The 19,615-nt window shown below is 43.1% G+C and overlaps 1 protein-coding gene across 1 annotated transcript in view; it reads right to left on the bottom strand.

Annotated features, from left to right (window-relative positions):
- The window catches only part of TRPC6 (transient receptor potential cation channel subfamily C member 6), a 72,062-nt gene extending 52,893 nt beyond the window's left edge, over positions 1–19,169 (bottom strand). Inside the window, exon 1 of the mRNA XM_063305861.1 lies at positions 18,877–19,169. Coding sequence (XP_063161931.1) covers positions 18,877–19,019 — 143 coding nt within the window. The 5' untranslated portion in view covers positions 19,020–19,169. The remainder of the gene's footprint in view (positions 1–18,876) is intronic.
- Between the last annotated feature and the right edge of the window lie 446 nt (positions 19,170–19,615).

The following is a 19,615-nucleotide window of genomic DNA, read 5'->3' as shown; positions in this document are numbered from 1 at the left end:
TTTTTTAGATTTTCTCCATTTCAGAATTTCATCTGCGCTAGTTGTATCTCCTCCTCCACTTTAGCCTTCCCCACTCCTCTCACACACTTTTGCTATCCTATTTCTGTCCCTGATATTATCATCTCCTTCTAAATTTCCAGTACAGATCTTTGTAGGATCCTAATGGCTTGCTTATTTGTTTGTTAAAATATCCACTGATTTCACTTTAGACTTCCTGAATTAGATTCTGACATAGTCATCCTTGCAACAGACCCATTGAAATCAACGGAACAAGTTAGCAATGACTCAATCTGGATCCAATGCGCTGTTTCAATCAATTACAACCCCAGCCCAAAGATTTCCACTTTTATCTATTATTTCTTTATTTTTATTCAGTACATTTATATTCTGCTTTTACTAATGGATCTGATAACAGCACCCATGTGCTCATTTTATTTATTTATTTAGTAGATTTGGTACACTGTCCGATGTAAATACAATTGTAAAAATACAAAGAACAAGAAATGGCAAAAAGAAAAAGGCAGCAACAAAACACTCACTCCTTGCAAAGGGTTATACCCATTTTAACCAAAGGTCTGGGCAAAGAGTCAGGTCTTCAACAGCCAGGTCTCCAAAACACCAGCAAGGTGAGGCCACCTGGATCTCAGAGGGAACCTCATTCCAGAACACAGATGCTGCAACAGAGAAGGTGTGTTTCTGGGGTTCCTGCATTGTTTAATCAAACAAATCCAGAGCACATTAACCCTGCAGGCATGCCCACTGCTGTCCATGCCACTGCATTCTGGACCAGTTGAAGCTTCTGGGTAGTCTTCAAGGGCATGTAGGGTGCAATGTAGGGTTTGTTGCAGTAGTCAAGCAAAATGTTTTCCCTGCATTTTTCCATTATGAACAGACAATAATCAGTGGAGCTGAAGCACGTGAGTAAAAAATGTTTTATCAAGTTTGCTTACTTTCATAGTCCAGGATGCCTTATCTCTGTGGTTTTGGGCTAGAAATGTGATTTTGGAGCAGGGAACTTAACTTCAGATCTAAAATTGTCTTATCCATTAAAGAAAATATATACCATTTTTATTAGTAGTAGTAGTAGTAGAGCAGCAGAAGTGATTTTTACTTGTTCATATTGCTGTCCTTTTCACACTGATTGACTTTCACAGTTTTTTTTTATTACTGATACCAGAGATAAGATAGGAAAGTCACAAAAGGTTAATTTAACACATCACATAAAACCATAATGCTTTTGTTTAGGCTTTGGGTTTATTATGTCGTGCGAATCCCACCAACAGCAGATTATCCATGTTTAAATGAGTAGCTTAACATGATGTGCTAAATACTAAGCAGCCAAAGTGCCTGTTTTATAACTGTACTACAATCCTTCCATTAGTTTTTCCATGCAACCATATCCAATGAGACTTTTGGGGAAGTATGAATGTGGCAGACCTCAAAATGCAAGGCAGAGCTGGATCTGGTTAGTTCTGGTATGAGGAATCCCAGGACTACAGATTATGCTGTGAAAATCGGAAAAAAATCTCAGAACAGTGGCAAACCATATCCACACTATTGCAAAAATAAAGAAAAACTGTATGACTCAAGCTTGACTCAGAGGACACTTTATTAACTTTTTTACTACACACACACACACACACACACACAGACAAAATAAAATATATAGTAAATCCACAAAGAACTTTTTTTAAAGCACTTGAGATAAAAGAGACATGAACTGCCCAGAAAAACCCTTGCAAAAATAGAAAAGGTTTCCTAGTGTGAGGGGGGGGTGAAGAGCATCCCCTGAAGGTGCCTCAAACTCATGAGAGAAGAAAAAGGGAGTTAGCTACAGGTGGGTGACCGGACCCTGAACCCGTGGGGCTGAGGATATGCGTGTTAGATAGAGCCGTTTAGGTTAGGAATTTATAGCTGATTGTGTAGAGTAGCTGGCGTCTATAAAGAGGTGTTTGAGTGGGATTAGCCTTTGAAAGGAGGAAGAGATAAGGATGGCAGAATCATCCCGGACACATAAACACATAAACTTAGTAACTAACTCAAGAATGCTTGGGAAACAAGAAGATTGTGAGCTGAGCCCTCAACAAGAGGGGGAGGACAGATTAGGGTATAAAAAGTTGGTGTTAACCTTGTTCTTGGTTCTTTCCTGCACCTGCATGGAGGGAACCCGCCTTTGCAAATGCGTTACAAATAAACTCTTTTCTCTGTATCATCGAACCTTGTGAATTGGAATTCTTTTGGGAGGTTTTCCCGCTGACAATTTGGCGAGCCAGCCAGGAGCCTGAGGTTCAGGACCGATCCAGAGGGGTTGCAGTGAGAGGGTAAGTGGCCACCGCTTCCCATTGTTGAAGTGTCCCTATTCGAGACCCCTCAGGACCGCCTGCCCAGGTCCCTATACAGAGCGACGATCCAGAGAAAAGAAGCGAAGCCCAGCTGGCGGAGCAGCGGGTGGAGAAGACCAACCGGTTGGAGGCCAACTGATCGAGGAGGATCAGTTGAGCGTTGTCCAGTCGTAGGCTCTGACGAGAGCTGGAATAGGTGAGTTGTAAGGCTTGTGGGAGGACGTGACTGACCAAGGGACCCTTTGTGTGGGTGGTTAAACAGTCGCAGTTCCTGCAGGTAGCCGTGAGAGTCCGGTGCCTCAGGTCGGCTGTAGTGCTCCATCGGGGGTGGGTGTTGAAGGAGTCAGACTTTAAAAATAGCCAGCGTCTGCTGGGAGTCTGATAAGATCTTGCCGAAAAGGAGAGGGCTTATAATTCGCATCCAGCGTGTGCTGGAGTCCTCGGGGCGAGATCAGTGAGAAGAACGGTCAGTCATGGGGAAAGAACAGAGCAAACTGCCTAGGAGACTGGAGGCTGGCAATCGAGTAGGATCCAGCAGAGGGCCAGATCCGGATGTGCCCTTAGGACTGGTTATAAACCAGTGGAGCATGCCATGGCTGAAAAAGGTATACCAGAGGATTAGAGAAGGTGATGATGATTAAGCTGTGCACAAAACAGTGGCCAAAATACCCATTGGTCGATCCCGAATGTCCCTATTTTTGGGATCCCAATGAGATGTCCGATGGGTATTGGATCACTCAATTAAAGAACTATATTGTGGAACATGGTCTCACGGACCAGGTGCCTCATGTAGAAGTCTGGTAACGTGTCTTGGGAAGGGCCAGACCCGCCCACAGGCATTTTTGTAAGTAAAGAGGACAGCAGCGATGAGGAATGCCTTTTTAAACTCGTCTCGATGCCATAGGTTGAGGTCGGACTTTAAAACTAGCCAGCGCTTGCTGGGAGGCCGGCCCGGTTTTGCCCCCGACAGTCAGAGGCTTAAAATTGCTGGAAAGCAAATCCAGCGTGGGCTGGAGTACTCTACCTTGGGTGTAAAACAATCAGAGGGTCGAGAGGGGCTAGTGCTGATCAAGGATCAGGGTGAGAGAAGGCAGTAAGCAAGATGGGCTGAGGAGAGTATAGAGGATTTCTTAAAAGAAATAGAGAAAAACGTAAGCAGAAGGACAGGATCATGGTAGCAACAATAAGGGAGGTTATGGAACAAAGGGAACACAGCAGGACGCCGCCACTCAGAGATGAGGAAAGTATCTGTGTGGAAATGGCGGGGAAGAAGAGAACTGGTAGAAATCAATCCTGGGAGTCCTTCAGGACTGTCAGAATTTGTATGAGTATGTGAAAATGTTTTCCGTTTGTAGGTAGTTGCCTGTGTATTGGTATGTATATTTGTTGAGGGAAATGGTGCAGAGAGTGTGTGTGTGTGCTCATGTGTGTGTGTGGCATGGGCATCTGTCCTGAGCTGAGGAGAGAAAGTCTGAAGAGGGAAGGAAGGGAGAAAAAAGCTATGTGAGCTTGTCCCTTAAGGAGTTAAACGTGAGCCTGTCCCTTTAGAGGAACTGAACTCCTCCACAGTAGAAGGGGGAATGCTTCAGGTTTTTGGAAATCCATAGCCCTGGCCAGGCTGTGGGTCTTCCAAATTTTTGGCTTTGCTGTGAATGGAGGGACATGGGATTTGATTGTGCCATGTGTTCAGTGCTGTGAGTAGGTGACCAATTTAATTTGTGTGGAAGGGAATTGGGTAAAAGTGAATTAAATAAAGTGAAGGAGAAATAAGAATGAACTTGTGATGTTGAGATGACTTGAGAGAAAGAATGCCTATGGGGTGGTACACAATTTTGGAAAAATATGGTTAGAAGGGGACAAAAGGGAAAAAAGTTTTTCCCTGTAATAACACCACAATTAAGCACCGGAGAAAGATGGTTTGTGGATGGGTCAAGCAAAGTAGAAGAGGGAAAGAGGAAGTCGGGTTTTGCGATTGTTGAAGGGAATGGGGAAGTGATAGAGAGGGAGCTTTGCCTCCGAGTTGGTCGGCGCAGCGATATACCAGCTCATCAGAGCGGCCATAGCCCAGAGGTGGTGGGAAATCGGTGGGCAGATAATGGGCAAAGGAGGCCGCTGGCCAATTGGAATTACAAATGGTGGCGGTGCCAATTTCGGACCCTCCAGAGAGCCCGGTCTGGAAACCCACTGAGCAAGGAAAGAAAAAGTTAAGAGAGGAGGGTTGCAGAGAAACAGAGAAAGGATGGCAAACGGAAGGAGGGGTAGAAGTAGTATCTCCCGAGGTTATGAGGGGAATTCTGGAAAAAGTGCATGAAGGAGGGCATTGGGGAACCGATGCTTTGGTAGATGCAGTGAAAGGAAGGTTTTGGTGCTTAACTATGTGGACCATAGCCCATAGTGTGTGCTGGAAATGCTTCATTTGCTTAAAAGTCAACAAAAAGGCAGCTAGAAAGAAAGAGAGGCGGGGGGGGGCGACCGTTAGCCTCCTGGCCGTTTCAAAGGGCACAGGTAGACTATACTGAGCTGCCAGAAAAAGGGGGGTGCTGGCGGAGCTCATAAATAAACAGGGTGTTTACAGGGCAACCCCAGGAAGAAAGAAAGAAAGAAAGAAAAAGAAAGATGACATGCCTTGTTTGTAGCTCAAGGTTTGCGGCCCCAAAGAGGGGGAGGCAGGGGGAGTCCTCGGAAGATTGGGTCGAGGAGGTATTCCGTGGAATGGAGGGCTCGGGAAACAGACAGGCGCGGAAAGGACCTGGAGAGGCGCAGGCTCTCTGGGGAGGGGAGTTGAGTTGAATCACAATAGGGCAGTTGAGTGTGGATTGTCTCCAATAGGCCTGGGAGCGGCTAAATTCATCTTGATGGGAGCTATCGCCCTTTTAATAAAGCATTCCTTTCTCCTGGCTGAGAGGCAGGGAGGAAGAGTTTCTGTGTTCCTGCAGGGCTGTGATGGATTGCATGTGGCAACAGCCTGTTGAGGCATTGGTGTGCAGTTTTCTTTTTGAGAGCATTTGTTTGTCTGAATGTGCGCGTACATGTAAGGTTGAGAAACTGTTTTGAGTTGTGAAAGGAGAGTTGAGAGATTGTGTGAGTCTATTCTTTAGGTTTTGTGTGTGTGTGTGTTGTGATTTACGTAATTTGAATGCATATGATGGGAAAGTTGAAAGGTTTTTGTCAATCCTTTCCCATTTGTTTTGTTTGTTTTTTAATTGTTTGAGGAGTATGTGTGTTTCATTATTTGCCCAGTCTCACCCAAACTCCCCCCTTCAGTCTGCCTCTTGCCTGCTTGTTACAGGCTTGAGGATCCAGATGAGGGGACAGAAGGGTGACAGAGGGGAGGGGCAATGCTTTTATAGAAGATCCTTTACTTCCCCATCTTTTTAGGATTCTTCCTTTTGCAGTGCCTTTACACACATCAGAGACAATCTTTTAAGTTTCAGAGATTTCTCGTTCTGCTGTAGAAGGAAATGATTACTCCTCTTGTGAGGGGGGGAATGTGGGCAGTTTCAGAGAAGCAATGACTCAGAGTGAGGGGGGGGGCACCCCTTTGCTCTCACAGCTTCACTCTGCTCTGCCCCTGGCATTCCAGTTTTAGAAAAGTGTGTGTGTTTTTTATAAATTTTATATGGCTTAAATTTTAATCACTCCTCAACATAGCACATGATGATAAAAACAGGAGAGAGAGAGAGGGAAAATTTTGGACAATGTATGGTTTTAAGTAGAGCTTCCATGGACTGGTATGATCTATCTGAATTTTTGTTTTTGTTTTTGTTTTGACAATTTTGGTTATGGAAACAGTCCAAACACTAGATAAACTCTTATGTCAATGCTTTCTTTTTGTGGTGATTGTTTTATAAGTTTTGATTTTAAGGAAGTTATTGGCAAGAAAGTTAGTTTTATCCAAAGTAGTGCTTAGATATATCCAAAACTACACCTACCAATCTGGTCACATGGGACAAACGCTTTGGGGGATTGTGTGACTAGAACATGGACACAGGCCTTTGTGGTAACAATACTAAGTCTCTGGATTGCTCCTAAGAAAAGACAAGGAGTCAATCCATTTGAGATGGGTGACTCTATCTTGGAATTCTTAGTGGAGAAGTAGGAGACATGCATGCCATGGGGAGGAAATTTGTCTGCAAGTATTTGAAACAGTTATCTGCGCAAGTCTTGTCCTTGTCTCCCTATCTACAGGAACACAGAGCCCTCCTGTTGGAATAGCAGACGCATCCTTTTAAGTCTGGAAATCGAGTTAAACCAGACAGAGGGGAGTCGGCAACTGAGTTGGGAGAAACCCTAAAGAAGACACTGGTGTTGCCAAATACTGCTGGACACTGGACTGTGCGGAAAAAGAAAAATGCGCCTGAACTTTTGTCTAATACCTTGTAGTTTTGATGACCATACGGGTCCCTGAACCTGGAAAAGAGAGTCACAGGGTTCAAGGGAAGCTTTGAAAACTCAATTTAGCACAATAGGGAATTTCTATTTCCATATGAAAAGGGATTAGGATACAGTTCTGAAATCCAGCCTACCTGTAGTATGGAACTACGGTTAATCCACTTGTATGGATTTGTTAGCCTTATGGGCTGGTGCCTATAACTCACACCATCCAAGAGGTGGAAGCTTCAGTTAAACGGCATTATCAACAATGGGGAAATGAAAACCTGGGAGAAGATGATGATTGGAGCTGGCTATGGGACTGGTTACCAGGGTTTGGGTGGATAAAACAGCTTTGCTTTGTGATTATAGCTGTAGTTTGCTTATGCATATTAATATGCTGTTGTATTCAATGTGCCCCTGCATGTATTCAGATGAGGAAAGGACTGTGTGACAGCTTGAAGTGGAGGACGGAGCATCAGATGTTGCTTGAGTTTGAGGCAGTAAGGAAGTAAGAGAAAAAGGGGGGAGTTGTGAGGGGGGGGTGAAGAGCATCCCCTGAAGGTGCCTCAAACTCATGAGAGAAGAAAAAGGGAGTTAGCTACAGGTGGGTGACCGGACCCTGAACCCGTGGGGCTGAGGATATGCGTGTTAGATAGAGCCGTTTAGGTTAGGAATTTATAGCTGATTGTGTAGAGTAGCTGGCGTCTATAAAGAGGTGTTTGAGTGGGATTAGCCTTTGAAAGGAGGAAGAGATAAGGATGGCAGAATCATCCCGGACACATAAACACATAAACTTAGTAACTAACTCAAGAATGCTTGGGAAACAAGAAGATTGTGAGCTGAGCCCTCAACAAGAGGGGGAGGACAGATTAGGGTATAAAAAGTTGGTGTTAACCTTGTTCTTGGTTCTTTCCTGCACCTGCATGGAGGGAACCCGCCTTTGCAAATGCGTTACAAATAAACTCTTTTCTCTGTATCATCGAACCTTGTGAATTGGAATTCTTTTGGGAGGTTTTCCCGCTGACACTAGGGTTTGCAAAGCTTTTCAAACAGTCACCAAGTAAGCTTTCTACAGAGAACATTCTAAGAGCAGGAAGCAATTTCAAAAAAGCCTTTTCCATTCCCTCCCTTAGTGTACTGTGATAGCTGTCTGTAACCGTTTCCCCAAACAGATTGCCTTCCAGATATATTGGATTACAACTCCCATCACTCCCAGCTAACATCTGATACGCTGTTGGGTATTGCAGTCCAGTGCACCAAGAATGAGCCAAAATGGAAAACGTTGGTAGCCAACCATAGTGACATTCATCCAGTCTCTTACCTAATCCCAACTCACCTAGTTTATCTTCATCTTTTCCAGTCTACCTCAATTCCTTATAATGAACTGAACCAGTAAAATTATTATTTTTGTCACTGTTCTTAAACCCATAGGCATTAGTAGTTATTCTTCAGATGCTCCCAAACTTAAAGTCTTTCAGATAACATTACAACACTTGCTTAATAATATTTAACAGAATTAAATGAGAGTTCATATTTCTTTGGAGAGGGATTCTGTTGTGTTGGGGGCCTGTTTCCCTGAGATATGTTCAGCTGGTTAGACAGACCAGGCCAGACAGATATTGCTATGTGATGGCTTGATCTGAAATCCTGTACTAAGCAGGGGGTTGAATTCAGTGACCTCTTCCAACACTGTTATTCTGAGTATCTGCCCTTAGAGCCCTAAACTTCATCATCAAAATCTGCTGCTTCCTCACACCAGCACTCCAAAACTGTGCTAGGTTATATTCATATATTCTGGCAAGTTCAGCTTGTATAAATCAGAGGAGGTGGATAACAAAATGACTCACATTTAGTAGTTAAAATACAAAGACAGACTATTAGTGAGATAGAAAGCATGTCTCCTACAGCCATCTCTGAAAATTCTAGATTCTTGCCATACTTTATGGTATAATTACTTCTTGTTCTCTAGGGAAGATTATTATATGTAAGACATTGTGACTAAATTAAGAAATTGGAAGCCATGTGTTTTATACTGGTCATATTGAAAATCCATATAATTCAGAGGTGCATAGCATCAGATCTGAAGGCCACACATGACCTTCCAAATTGCCAACAAATTTAATGTGACTGGAGGGAAGAATTAATAAATACATGGGGAATGATCATATTAATTTAGTTAATCAATTTAATATATTTAAATGTTAGTTTTTGATCTGATGTCATCTCTTCTTGACCCTGGTTCTACCAACTTTGTAAACTGTGGCTTCCTAAGCACAACCAAAGGCCAAAGGCATCTCTCAGCTTAAAAAAAATGTTGTACATCCTTTCATCAAATTTCTCTGAATCTTTGTTCCTAAAATCCATTTTTTTTCAAGAACTATTTTTCTGGGCTACCCTATTCTAAAAATTGTTTATGCCAGGAATCCTATCCTACAGATTCCAATTTAGGTGAGGTTCTTCAACATATTTCTAATTTATTATATGGGATGACACCACCACTTGTTTTCAGCTTTATTCAAGACAGTCTAAAACAGAACTGATAAAAGGTTAAATCTGAGTATACTGTATTCTTGATAATACAGAAGAGACCTAGTTTGGCAGTGAAATAGAGGGGAATGTGAGATATTGTGCCAAGGTTGTTGTTGTTTTTTTAACATGAAAAGTACTGAGATTATGGTGACCTACATCCCAAACTAAGCATCAACATTTTGCACCTTGTACTGCAGACAGTGGAAGCTAGACATAGAGGCAAAGTTTATTACAGTGTAAATGCCAAAACTAAGTTTTACTTTACCACTGGAAGACAGTTCAAACCATCTGCATTTTCTGTTAAATCTTTACACGTGAGTTGGAGATTGAGCTATGAAGAACAGCCAAGATGAAATCATTACAGTTACATTACATACATTAACCCATCTACCCTTACTCTGATACACATAGGTATACTGCAGATGTACTGTAACTGTTATAGATATCTGACTGCAATCTCAGTATGGTTTAACATTGTGATGTGGCTACAAAAAGACAAATGCAGTTTTGGGCTGCATAGTTTGCAATTCACAAGGAGTAACCATTGCACTGTATTGGGCAGATTCCACTTAAAGAATTATATCCAGTTTGGGGCATCACACTATGAAAAGTATTTAGATAAGCTAGATTCAAAGAAGGGCACTGAAGATGATCAGGGGACTAAAAAATACGAACAGAAATTGATGGAGATGGATGTATTTATCTGAAGAAAAGGAGACAGGGGAATATGGTAACATTCTTTAAATAGAGAAAGTGTGTCACACAGAAGGTTCAGACCTGTTCTCTGTGGTTCTAGAGTACAGAACAGGAAGATAGATTCCAGCCAAATGCTAGAGTTAAAAACAAATTTAAAACTGTCCCACAGTAGAACCTGTTGGTATACTGTTTTCTGCTACAGAAATTAAGGTTACTATGGTAACAAATCATTCTGGCCAGGTGAAGAGGCTGAATTTAATTGTCCTCTATTTAGGTGTTAATAGCTACATTGCCTGGGGGAGGAACCTTGCCTGGACTTGTTTTAGTTTCAGTTTTCTTTCAGCCTTACAGCCAGTAACTAGCTCTTTGAGAGAGCTTTCTCCTCTCTGAGAGCGTGTGTGAATGCAGAAGCCTGTAAATATGTTTTTGTGCTTTCTGTAAATAAATTTATTTTTATAGAAATGCCTGGTGTGTGATTTTTCTGATCTCTCTGGGCCAAATGCTTTCCAGCACTCTGCAAAAGGTTATGGGCCCGGTAAACCCAGTAAGAAACCCAGTAAAACCCCAGAGAGAGCAGAGAGATCAGCTCCACACCTCATGCACAATTTAAAGGCAGGTAGGAAAGACCTGTGAAGATTTTTCTTTGCAGCCGCCTGGAGATTTTCCAGCAACTGCTGGTCTACAGGACAAAGAAGCCAGCTGAGGTGACTTGCAAAAGAAGGAAGAAGCCATGGCTACCTCCCAGCCCTCAGTGATGCTTCTGGAGTGCCTATCAGAGACCAACTATTTGAATTGGGCCCTGAAGATGGAGATGTATCTTCGCAGAGAGAATCTTTGGCTGCCAATTGGTGAGCAAGCCCCCCAAAATCCCAGTGCTGAATGGCTGAGACAGGATGAGCGGGCTAGAGCCACCATTATCCTGGGAGTTGAGGGCAATCAGCTAGTGCACGTGCGAGGCATGCAGTCTGCAAAGCAAATCTGGGACGCTTTGAGAGACGTTTATGTAAAGGCAACAGCAGGGAATAAAGTTACCCTGACAAAAAAGCTGTACAAAGCCTACCTAGCAGAAGGAGATAGCCTTCCTGAGCACCTGCATTATATTCAGCAGCTGTCTGTTGAGTTGCAGGAGAGAGGAATGGAATTTACCCCTCTCACAAAATCCTATATCCTGCTGTCCTCACTGAATGAAACGTGGGACACGCTGATTTGTACCCTGGAGGCTATGCCTGAAGCAGACCTCACTCCATTGTATGTTACACAGTGCTTACTCGCTGAATGGGAGAAGAGAGAGGAAAGATCCCCCCCATCTCTTCTGGAAAGCTGCAGCATCAGAAAACAAGGGAAAAGAAGGGAAAAGAAGCTGAGGCTACAGCGCTAGCCAGCCAGCAATGCTTCACTTGTGGTTCAGCTGGACATTTGCAGAAAGACTGTGCCTTGAGACCCAAGAGTAGAAGGACAGAGAAGAAGAACACAAGGGCAACACGGAAGAAGGCTCTTCAGACAACCCAAATTGCACAGGTTGCTGAGAAGGGTAATTCTGATGTATGGGTGTTAGATTCTGGGGCCAATTGTCATTTATGTAATTGTAAAAGCTCTTTTGTGTCACTGTCTAAAACTGAAAGACAAAGTGTGTCTTTGGCTGATGGGTCTGTGACCAAAATTATGGGACAAGGTGACTTGTATTTATCCTGCTTAGGAGAAACTGTAAAAGGTGTGCTGTATGTTCCAAATTTAATATCAAACCTTTTATCTGTGGCACAATTGGCTGCAACAGCGTATGTCATAACATTTAAGAAAAATGGTTGTGAGATATGTAAAAATGGGAAATTGTGTGCTACTGGTATGTTAAAAGACTCCTCGTACATTGTGCAAAATGCAAGGAAGCCAAGCTGCAAGGCTGCAGTTGGCAACACTCCATATCATGACCAATGTGTACACCTGATGCACAGGAGATTTGGTCATGCTAATTTCAAGTATATAGCACAAATGCCACAGCTGTGTGCTGACCTAAGGATAAAACCCTGTGATAAATACTTAGATTGTGTAGTTTGCAAAGAATGCAAAACACTAAAAGCTCCTGTGAGTAAGCACAGTGACAGAGTTACAACTAGACCTTTGGAAATTGTACACTCTGACATTATTGGTCCTTTTGCTCCAAGTCTTGGACAAGCAAGGTATGCAATGACCATCATTGATGATTTCTCAGGATACACATTTATCTACATTTTAAAACACAAAGATGAGGCATTTGAGAAATTTAAAGGTTTTGTGACATGGGCAAATGGAAAATTCCCTGGGCCTGTATCTGCACTCCAATGTGATAGAGGAGGAGAGTACCTTTCTCACAAATTCAAAAGGTTCCTAGCAGAAAAGGGGATAGAACAAATTTTTTCTAACCCTAACACCCCTCAGCAAAATGGTGTTGCTGAAAGAAAGGGCAGAACCTTGCAAAATGTGATGGAATGCATGCTTAAAGATTCACATTTATCTTTTAAGTATTGGGCAGAATCAATATCTACTGCCTGTTATGTACAAAACAGATTGTATAACTCTGTGATTCAGGACACTCCATTCCATTTGTTTTATGGTGTGAAACCAAAGGTAAACCATCTTAGAGTGTTTGGTAGCACTGCTTGGGTTCATATTCCAAAACAATAGAGAAGGAAAAGAGGCCCCACAACAGAGAAAGCCATCTTTGTTGGCTATGAACAAAGCCAAAGGAGCTACAGATTCATAGTAGGAGAGAAATTAATAATTAGCAAAAGCGCTTCGTTTGCTGAACAAAACTGGGGGAGATTAAATTCTAGCTCTCCAGTTGATCTATCTACAACAGAACAGCAAGGACTTGATGATAGTGATCTTTTGCCTGATAAAGACAAAGCAAACTGAAGATCTGTCTGATGAGACAGATGCTTCTCAGGAAAGTGATAGGAGTCAAAATTTAAGCCCTGTATTACCTCGCAGATCTCAGAGGAGTAATAAAGGCATTCCTCCTTCATGTTTTCAGGCTGAAACAGTAAATGCTTTTCACATATTCACAGAACCTGAGTCTTTAGAGCAAGTGAATGCTTTACCACCCGAGACTGCACAAAATTGGCATTCTGCCATGCAACAAGAATTAGCATCCTTGGAAGAAAATAAAACATGGAAACTGGTAAATCTACCTGCCAATGAACGCTGTTTAGGTTGTAGGTGGGTTTTCAAACTGAAAAGGGATGCTGATGGCAAAATCGAAAAATATAAAGCAAGGTTAGTTGCAAAAGGGTTCACTCAAAGGAAAGATTTAGACTTTGACAAGTCTTTTGCACCAGTTACTAAAGGTGAATCAATTAGATTACTGTTAAAAGTTGCTGCACTGAAAGGAATGTCAGTTCACCACTATGACATTCAAGCTGCATTTCTCTATGGTGATTTAGACCACAAATTATACATGCAGCAACCTCCTGGCTATGAAAAAGGGGAGAATCTGGTCTGTGAACTGCAGAAGTCAATCTATGGGTTAAAACAGGCTGCTAGATCCTGGAACCAAAAATTAGATGAAAAACTGCAGAATTTTGGTTTTGTAAAAGGAAAAGCAGATTCATGTGTATATCTGAAGAAAGACAAACAAGACTGTATGTATCTGTGATGATTTGCTGCTGTTCACATCAACAGAAAAACAAAGGCTTGATTTTGAAGCCTGCATGAAAAGCCATTTCACATTAAAAAGCCTTGGAACTGTAACAAATTACCTAGGCTTGGAAATACACAGGGAGAAGGATGGTAGCTTTCTGTTAAGCCAACATAGTAAGATTCAAAAGCTCCTAGAGGATTTTAATATGCAAGACTGTAAACCAGTCTCTACTCCTATGATAACAGATTTTCAGAAAGATATAGGAGAAACTCAATTAACTGAGGCAGAGAAATATAGATCTGCAATTGGAAGTTTACTGTACATTGCAAATCACTCTCGCCCAGATATCTCAAATTCTGTGGCCATTTTAAGTAGACAGGTAGAGAAGCCTACATCTACTGAAAAAGCAGCATTGAAGAGGATAATAAGGTATTTGCAAGGAACAAATTATTGCCTGAAGCTAAATGCCTGTGGAACAGAGAAATTGCAGGCTTTTGCTGATTCTGACTGGGGAGCAGATGTCAGTGACAGGAAATCCACTTCTGGGACTTTAATTCAATTTGCTGAGTCAAGCTTAGGCTGGCATTCTAGAAAGCAAACACTTGTTGCTCTTTCCACTGCAGAAGCAGAGTTTTATTCTCTAGCACAAACCTGTAATGAGGTTATATGGTTTAAACAGTTGTTAAAAGACATAGGCATGGAAGTGAACCAGCCTATAACTGTTTATGAGGATAATCAAGCTTGCATTGCAATGGCAAAATCTGAAGCCTGCAAGAATAGGACAAAACATATATCAAAGACATGATAGCCAAAGGGGAAATAATGTTAAAATATTGTTAATTAAAAGACATGATTGCTGATATTTTAACCAAACCTCTTGCTCTACCAAGACATACAGAGTTGACAAAGAAAATTGGTCTGCATCTCATTCCATAGCATAAAAAGGGGAGTGGTATATTGTTTTCTGCTACAGAAATTAAGGTTACTATGGTAACAAATCATTCTGGCCCGGCGAAGAGGTCGAATTTAATTGTCCTCTATTTAGGTGTTAATAGCTACATTGCCTGGGGGAGGAACCTTGCCTGGACTTGTTTTAGTTTCAGTTTTATTTTAGCCTTGCAGTCAGTAACCAGCTCTCTGAGAGAGCTCTCTCCTCTCTGAGAGCGTGTGTGAATGCAGAAGCTTTCTGTAAATAAATTTATTTTTATAGAAATGCCTGGTGTGTGATTTTTCTGATCTCTCTGGGCCAAATGCTTTCCAGCACTCTGCAAGAGAACCAATTACCCAGGAAGTGGTGGGCACTCCACACTAGGTGTATTCAAATAATGACTGGCTAGACACCTATCTGTCAGGAATGCTTTAATTTGGATTTCTTCACTGGGCTGGGAGTAGAATCAGTCCCTTTTAACCCCGATTCCTTGATTCTAGATTTAGAAGCAATATTTCCTTTGTTCCACAATAGCAAATGAATCTTAACCTGATTCTGTATGCATTTCTCCCTTTCCTGTATTTACGATACTTTAGCATTGAAGAAAGCAGCGTTAATTCACTGCAACTGGGTTTTATTAGTTTTTTTAAATTTCCAAATATGCCCATAACCATATTTTTACACTGAATATATGCCATATCTGTGATTAATATAACAAAATATGTATTCACTAATGCTACAAATATCATCTTTCTCATCCCACAGACCATAATTAGAAAGGAGTCAAGCAACAGGGTGCTACGTCCCGTGCACACTTGTTATCACTTCCCAGAAATATATTTTCCAGATTTTCCTCCTGCTTTCCCAGTCTACATTCTTGTTGAATGCTTATGTTAATTTTTGTTTTTTTTTCTTCTGACTGTGTGTTTTTCATAGTGAACTATTATTATAAATAGATTTATAAGCTGTAATACTTCTGACCGGACCTCGGTTTTCAGCAATTTTAAAAACATAGTAAGCATGATCACTTTGTTACAGTATCTACCATCTCTATAACGCTAGGCAAGATAATTACTTCCACAAAGGAAAGGAGCATGCCAAAGAGGTAAGTTCTTGCCTAGAACTTTTGGACCTCAATATTTCTACACGGAGGATCATTTTGATACAGAACTATGTTCAGTTCCCACCATCACATGTGACTCTTGTTAAGTCCACCAAAAAAGTAATCTCCTTCAAGTCAAGCTTGTAGTGATTTCATGCACATATCCTTACAATATTCTTGGCAATAATATAGAAGTGTTTGCCATTACCTTCTTCTGAGATTTTTTAAAACTTCCCGCTCTAGCTTGCAGCCCTGGTATTCTCTGGAGGTCTCCTATCCAAGTACCAACCAGGCCCAACCCTGTTTGGCTTCTGAGCTCAGACAAGGTTGGCCAGATGCTAACACCTTAGAACTAAACACAATTTGCATCCACTTAAGGTATACTTTTACAACTGTTCAAACACTCAAGTCCATTTTGTCCCATAGGATTTATTTTCAGAACTGAGCTCAAATATCATGCTTATATATCAAGAAGTATCTTCTCTTCCTCTTCCACATCCCCATTTTTCTTTCCTCATCTTGGATAATTTGAGAAATAGAAATGTAGCAAGTACAGGTAGTCCTTGTTTAGTGACTGCCCTGTTTAGCAACCGCTCACAGTTACAATGGTGATGAAAAAGTAACTTTATGACCAATCCTCACATTTACGACCTTCGCAGGTCTGTAAAAGAAAGGAAAGCTGAAATAAGATCATAAGCACAGTCACGGTTTCATTTAGCGACTGCTTTGCTTACCAGCTGAGTTGCTGGTTCTAATTGTGGTCACTAAATGAGGACCTGTAAATAAATAGCATCATGAAAGTATTGACCTATAAAATTAGTGTTGACCCAATCAACTCTAGGAATCGCTGTATCCTGATCAGCAAATGTTGTGAGGATATATTGGATGACAGACAGACAATGTGAGATGGGGAAAGGGCATCTGAATCAGAACTGTGCTGATCCAAATAGCCCCCTACCACATGATGCCTTCAGTCAGAGACAGTCTCCTTCTAGTAGCATAACGAGAATGGTTTCTCAACATAAAGCTAGCAGAAAGAAACCCCTGTGCCAAATCCCTCTAGCACACCTCCAGGTCTTGCCCCCTTGCAGTCTTGCCCCAAATCTTCCAGGTTGTTAAGGTCGTACCTTTCCAACCAATGTACCTGTAACCATTTGTGATTATTAAGATTCTCACTCCTCATATCCAAGTGCTATGTGAGAATGATAAAAATTCGCCTTTTCCTTTCTATTTTAACTACCTCAATTAAGAAGTAATCTATTGTACGTATAATTCCCATGGCATTGTTTTTCAAATGCAAAGGTTCAGAAATTTGGTACCATATCATGTAGATTAGAATTTGCAGCTTCCCTAGCCATCATTCCATGTCAGATACAGACTCTTTTACTGTATTGGTCCCCCCATATTATACTCATTCTTTTTCAACAACCTGCTGCAGTTTTGTCAGCAAGCACATAACACTGCTTTTGTCCCACAGGTTATTCACCTCTATTATGTCCCCTGATCTACAATCAGGGACAAAGCACTTTTACAGAGATTCTCTCTACTTCACATTCTGTTGTTCCATTACCACACATATAAATACTGTTTTCAGATAAAGCGTCTTATAACAGATTCACCCAAAGCACATGTATGCCATCCTGGGCAGAAATGGGTGCATCAACCACTCTGCCCTAACATTAGTATAATATTAGTATAATAGTGAAACGAACTCCAGCATTGTGGGATGGCTTTGCAGCCAATTCAGCAATAGAAGCGGGCAGAACAACACCTTTATTTACTTGCAGAATCATCTGGTCCTTTCCTGGGATCAGAGCACAGCTAAGTAATTTTGAAGCCTGGATTTAATGTTCTTATTTGCAGTGGCATTTAGTCGGTGATATGTCTTACCTGGGAATAAGCACAATGGGCCATAAGAAGAAAAGTGTTATGTCAAATGGTATCAGCAACTGTAGGACTTCGTATGATGCTGGCCCTACATTTGCCTCCCTGAGTCCAGATCTAATTTCATCCTTGCCATGGAGAGCTAGACGTTATTTGTTGTTAGTGCCATGAAGGTAAGAGGTTGGCAACTGCTGCTCCACTGATGGCCCCATTCTTTCCACACCCCTAGAGAGCTGTGCAGAGGCCACTTCTGCCCCACACCCTTAGGACGGAACATGAACCACTCTCACCACCAGCCCTTGTCACAAACAAACACTGCTATAGAAAGGAGTGCCACTTCTTTGCCTCATTACGCAGGGCTTTTTGCTGGGGGACAATCACAGAGGGACCATCCATAATACTGCATACTTCAGTGTTTTACGCCTTGATAGGCAGTAAAACTAATCAGACAAAACATAATCTCAAGAGTTATTTCAGTGTCTCTCAGGTTTCCCCATATGCTCCTATTTCCTGCACCATTGACTTTAACGGACGAGAATAACTGAGGGGAAAATGTAGAAATAGGATGAAGAGAGAAGAAAACTGAAGGGGGGGGGGGAATGAGCATTCTGCTCCCCACCAGGGCCCTCAAGTCTCTTTAAAAGGCTTGGGCAGCACACATACACACTCACAAACACACACACAAGCCTAGTCCCATCCTTCCTATCACCCATACCTCCCCCCCCCCACACCCCCGTATTCAATTAGTAATCATCCATAGGTCCTTTCAGGCTTCGACTTTTCTTTGCAGAAATCACTTCTCGTGTCTAAGTTTTCTATAATTTCTCCAACTGCCGACAAAGCCACTTTTTTTTAAGGGGTGGAAATGCAACAGGTGCCCCTCGGAAATGAGCTTCACCGCCACTTCTGCCCCCCACGCAGTTGTCAGAAGCAGAGACTCACTGCGGGGAGCACAGAAGGGCAAGTCCATTCCTATACCCGCCAGCGCTCTCCCCCGACCCCAATGAACCACCCTTCCCTTTCCAGAAAGAGCGGCTCGCTTAAACTCTGGCACGTTCCCACGACGCTTTGCCGGTGTGAGGTGTGCTTGCCAACACTCCTAAGAGCTTGTGATTGCGTTCACACGGCTCCCTTGGCCTTTAGCCGCTGCACTTGCGTAACAGGCTCGGCTGGCAGTGTTCCGGGGGCGGGGGAAGGGGTTAAGGTGCTGTGTGAATCCAGGCCGTTTAAGTAGTAGTAGGCAAAGTATTCTGCAAAATGTAGAAGACGAGTTACTTTAGTAGCTAGGTTAAGCACGTGGCGGCTACGCAGCCTGTACCTGGACCGTCCCCACAACCGACCCAGCTCACCCCACGCCCCAGGATCTGCCCCACGCACCCCCCACTTCCTTAGCGGGAAACGCACTCACACGGGGTAGTAAGCATAAGGTGCCATGCAGTTCTCCTCGCACGCCTCGGAATCCATCAGCAAATAGTCCTGGCTGTAGTTCCTGGGGGCCCCGCCGACCGGCGAGCTGGTCCCCCGAGGCGCGTAGAGCTGGCTGTGACTCATGACGCTTCCTCTTGGGGGGGATCCCGAGAAAGCCCCTCTTCTTCAGCCCCGGAGCCCAAACGGGGCACACTTGGGGAACCCCTCGCTCACGCAAACCCAGGCGCGCGCGCGCCGCCCAGACACACGCGCGAGCTTGGCTGGCGTTCTTCAAAAGCAGTGTGTTTTTTATTTAAATAAATGGCTCGAAGGGTCCTTCTCCTGAGGAGACAAATCGTCCGGGCTCGCGGCGATACTCGCCTCCTGTTCCTCCGGCTACCTGTGGCGCAGCGTCCCCATTTTCAAAGAGGGCTGGAGAAGGTCGCTTCTGGATCGGGAGGACCAAAGATCCGGCCGCAACGGCCCTCGCGAATCTCTTCCTCGCCGGGGTCGCTTCCCGCCCCCACCTCAGCCCGGTCCAAGCAGGCAGCTCCGCCACCGCCGCAGCGCCGAGCCTCCCGAGAGCCACCGAGGGAGGAAAAAGGAGAGTTACTATGTCAACCAGCCCTGTCCCCCTCTCTGAAAGCCGCCCGTGCCCGAGGACACCCAACCAGCGTGGCAAAACAAAAAAGGAAAGGCGGGCGGGCGGGCGAGGGGGGCTTAAAAAGTTTACGCGACTG

This window comes from Candoia aspera, chromosome 5 (genome assembly GCF_035149785.1).
Source record: "Candoia aspera isolate rCanAsp1 chromosome 5, rCanAsp1.hap2, whole genome shotgun sequence".
Taxonomy (NCBI): domain Eukaryota; kingdom Metazoa; phylum Chordata; class Lepidosauria; order Squamata; family Boidae; genus Candoia; species Candoia aspera.
This window is presented reverse-complemented; position numbering and strand designations above follow the sequence as displayed.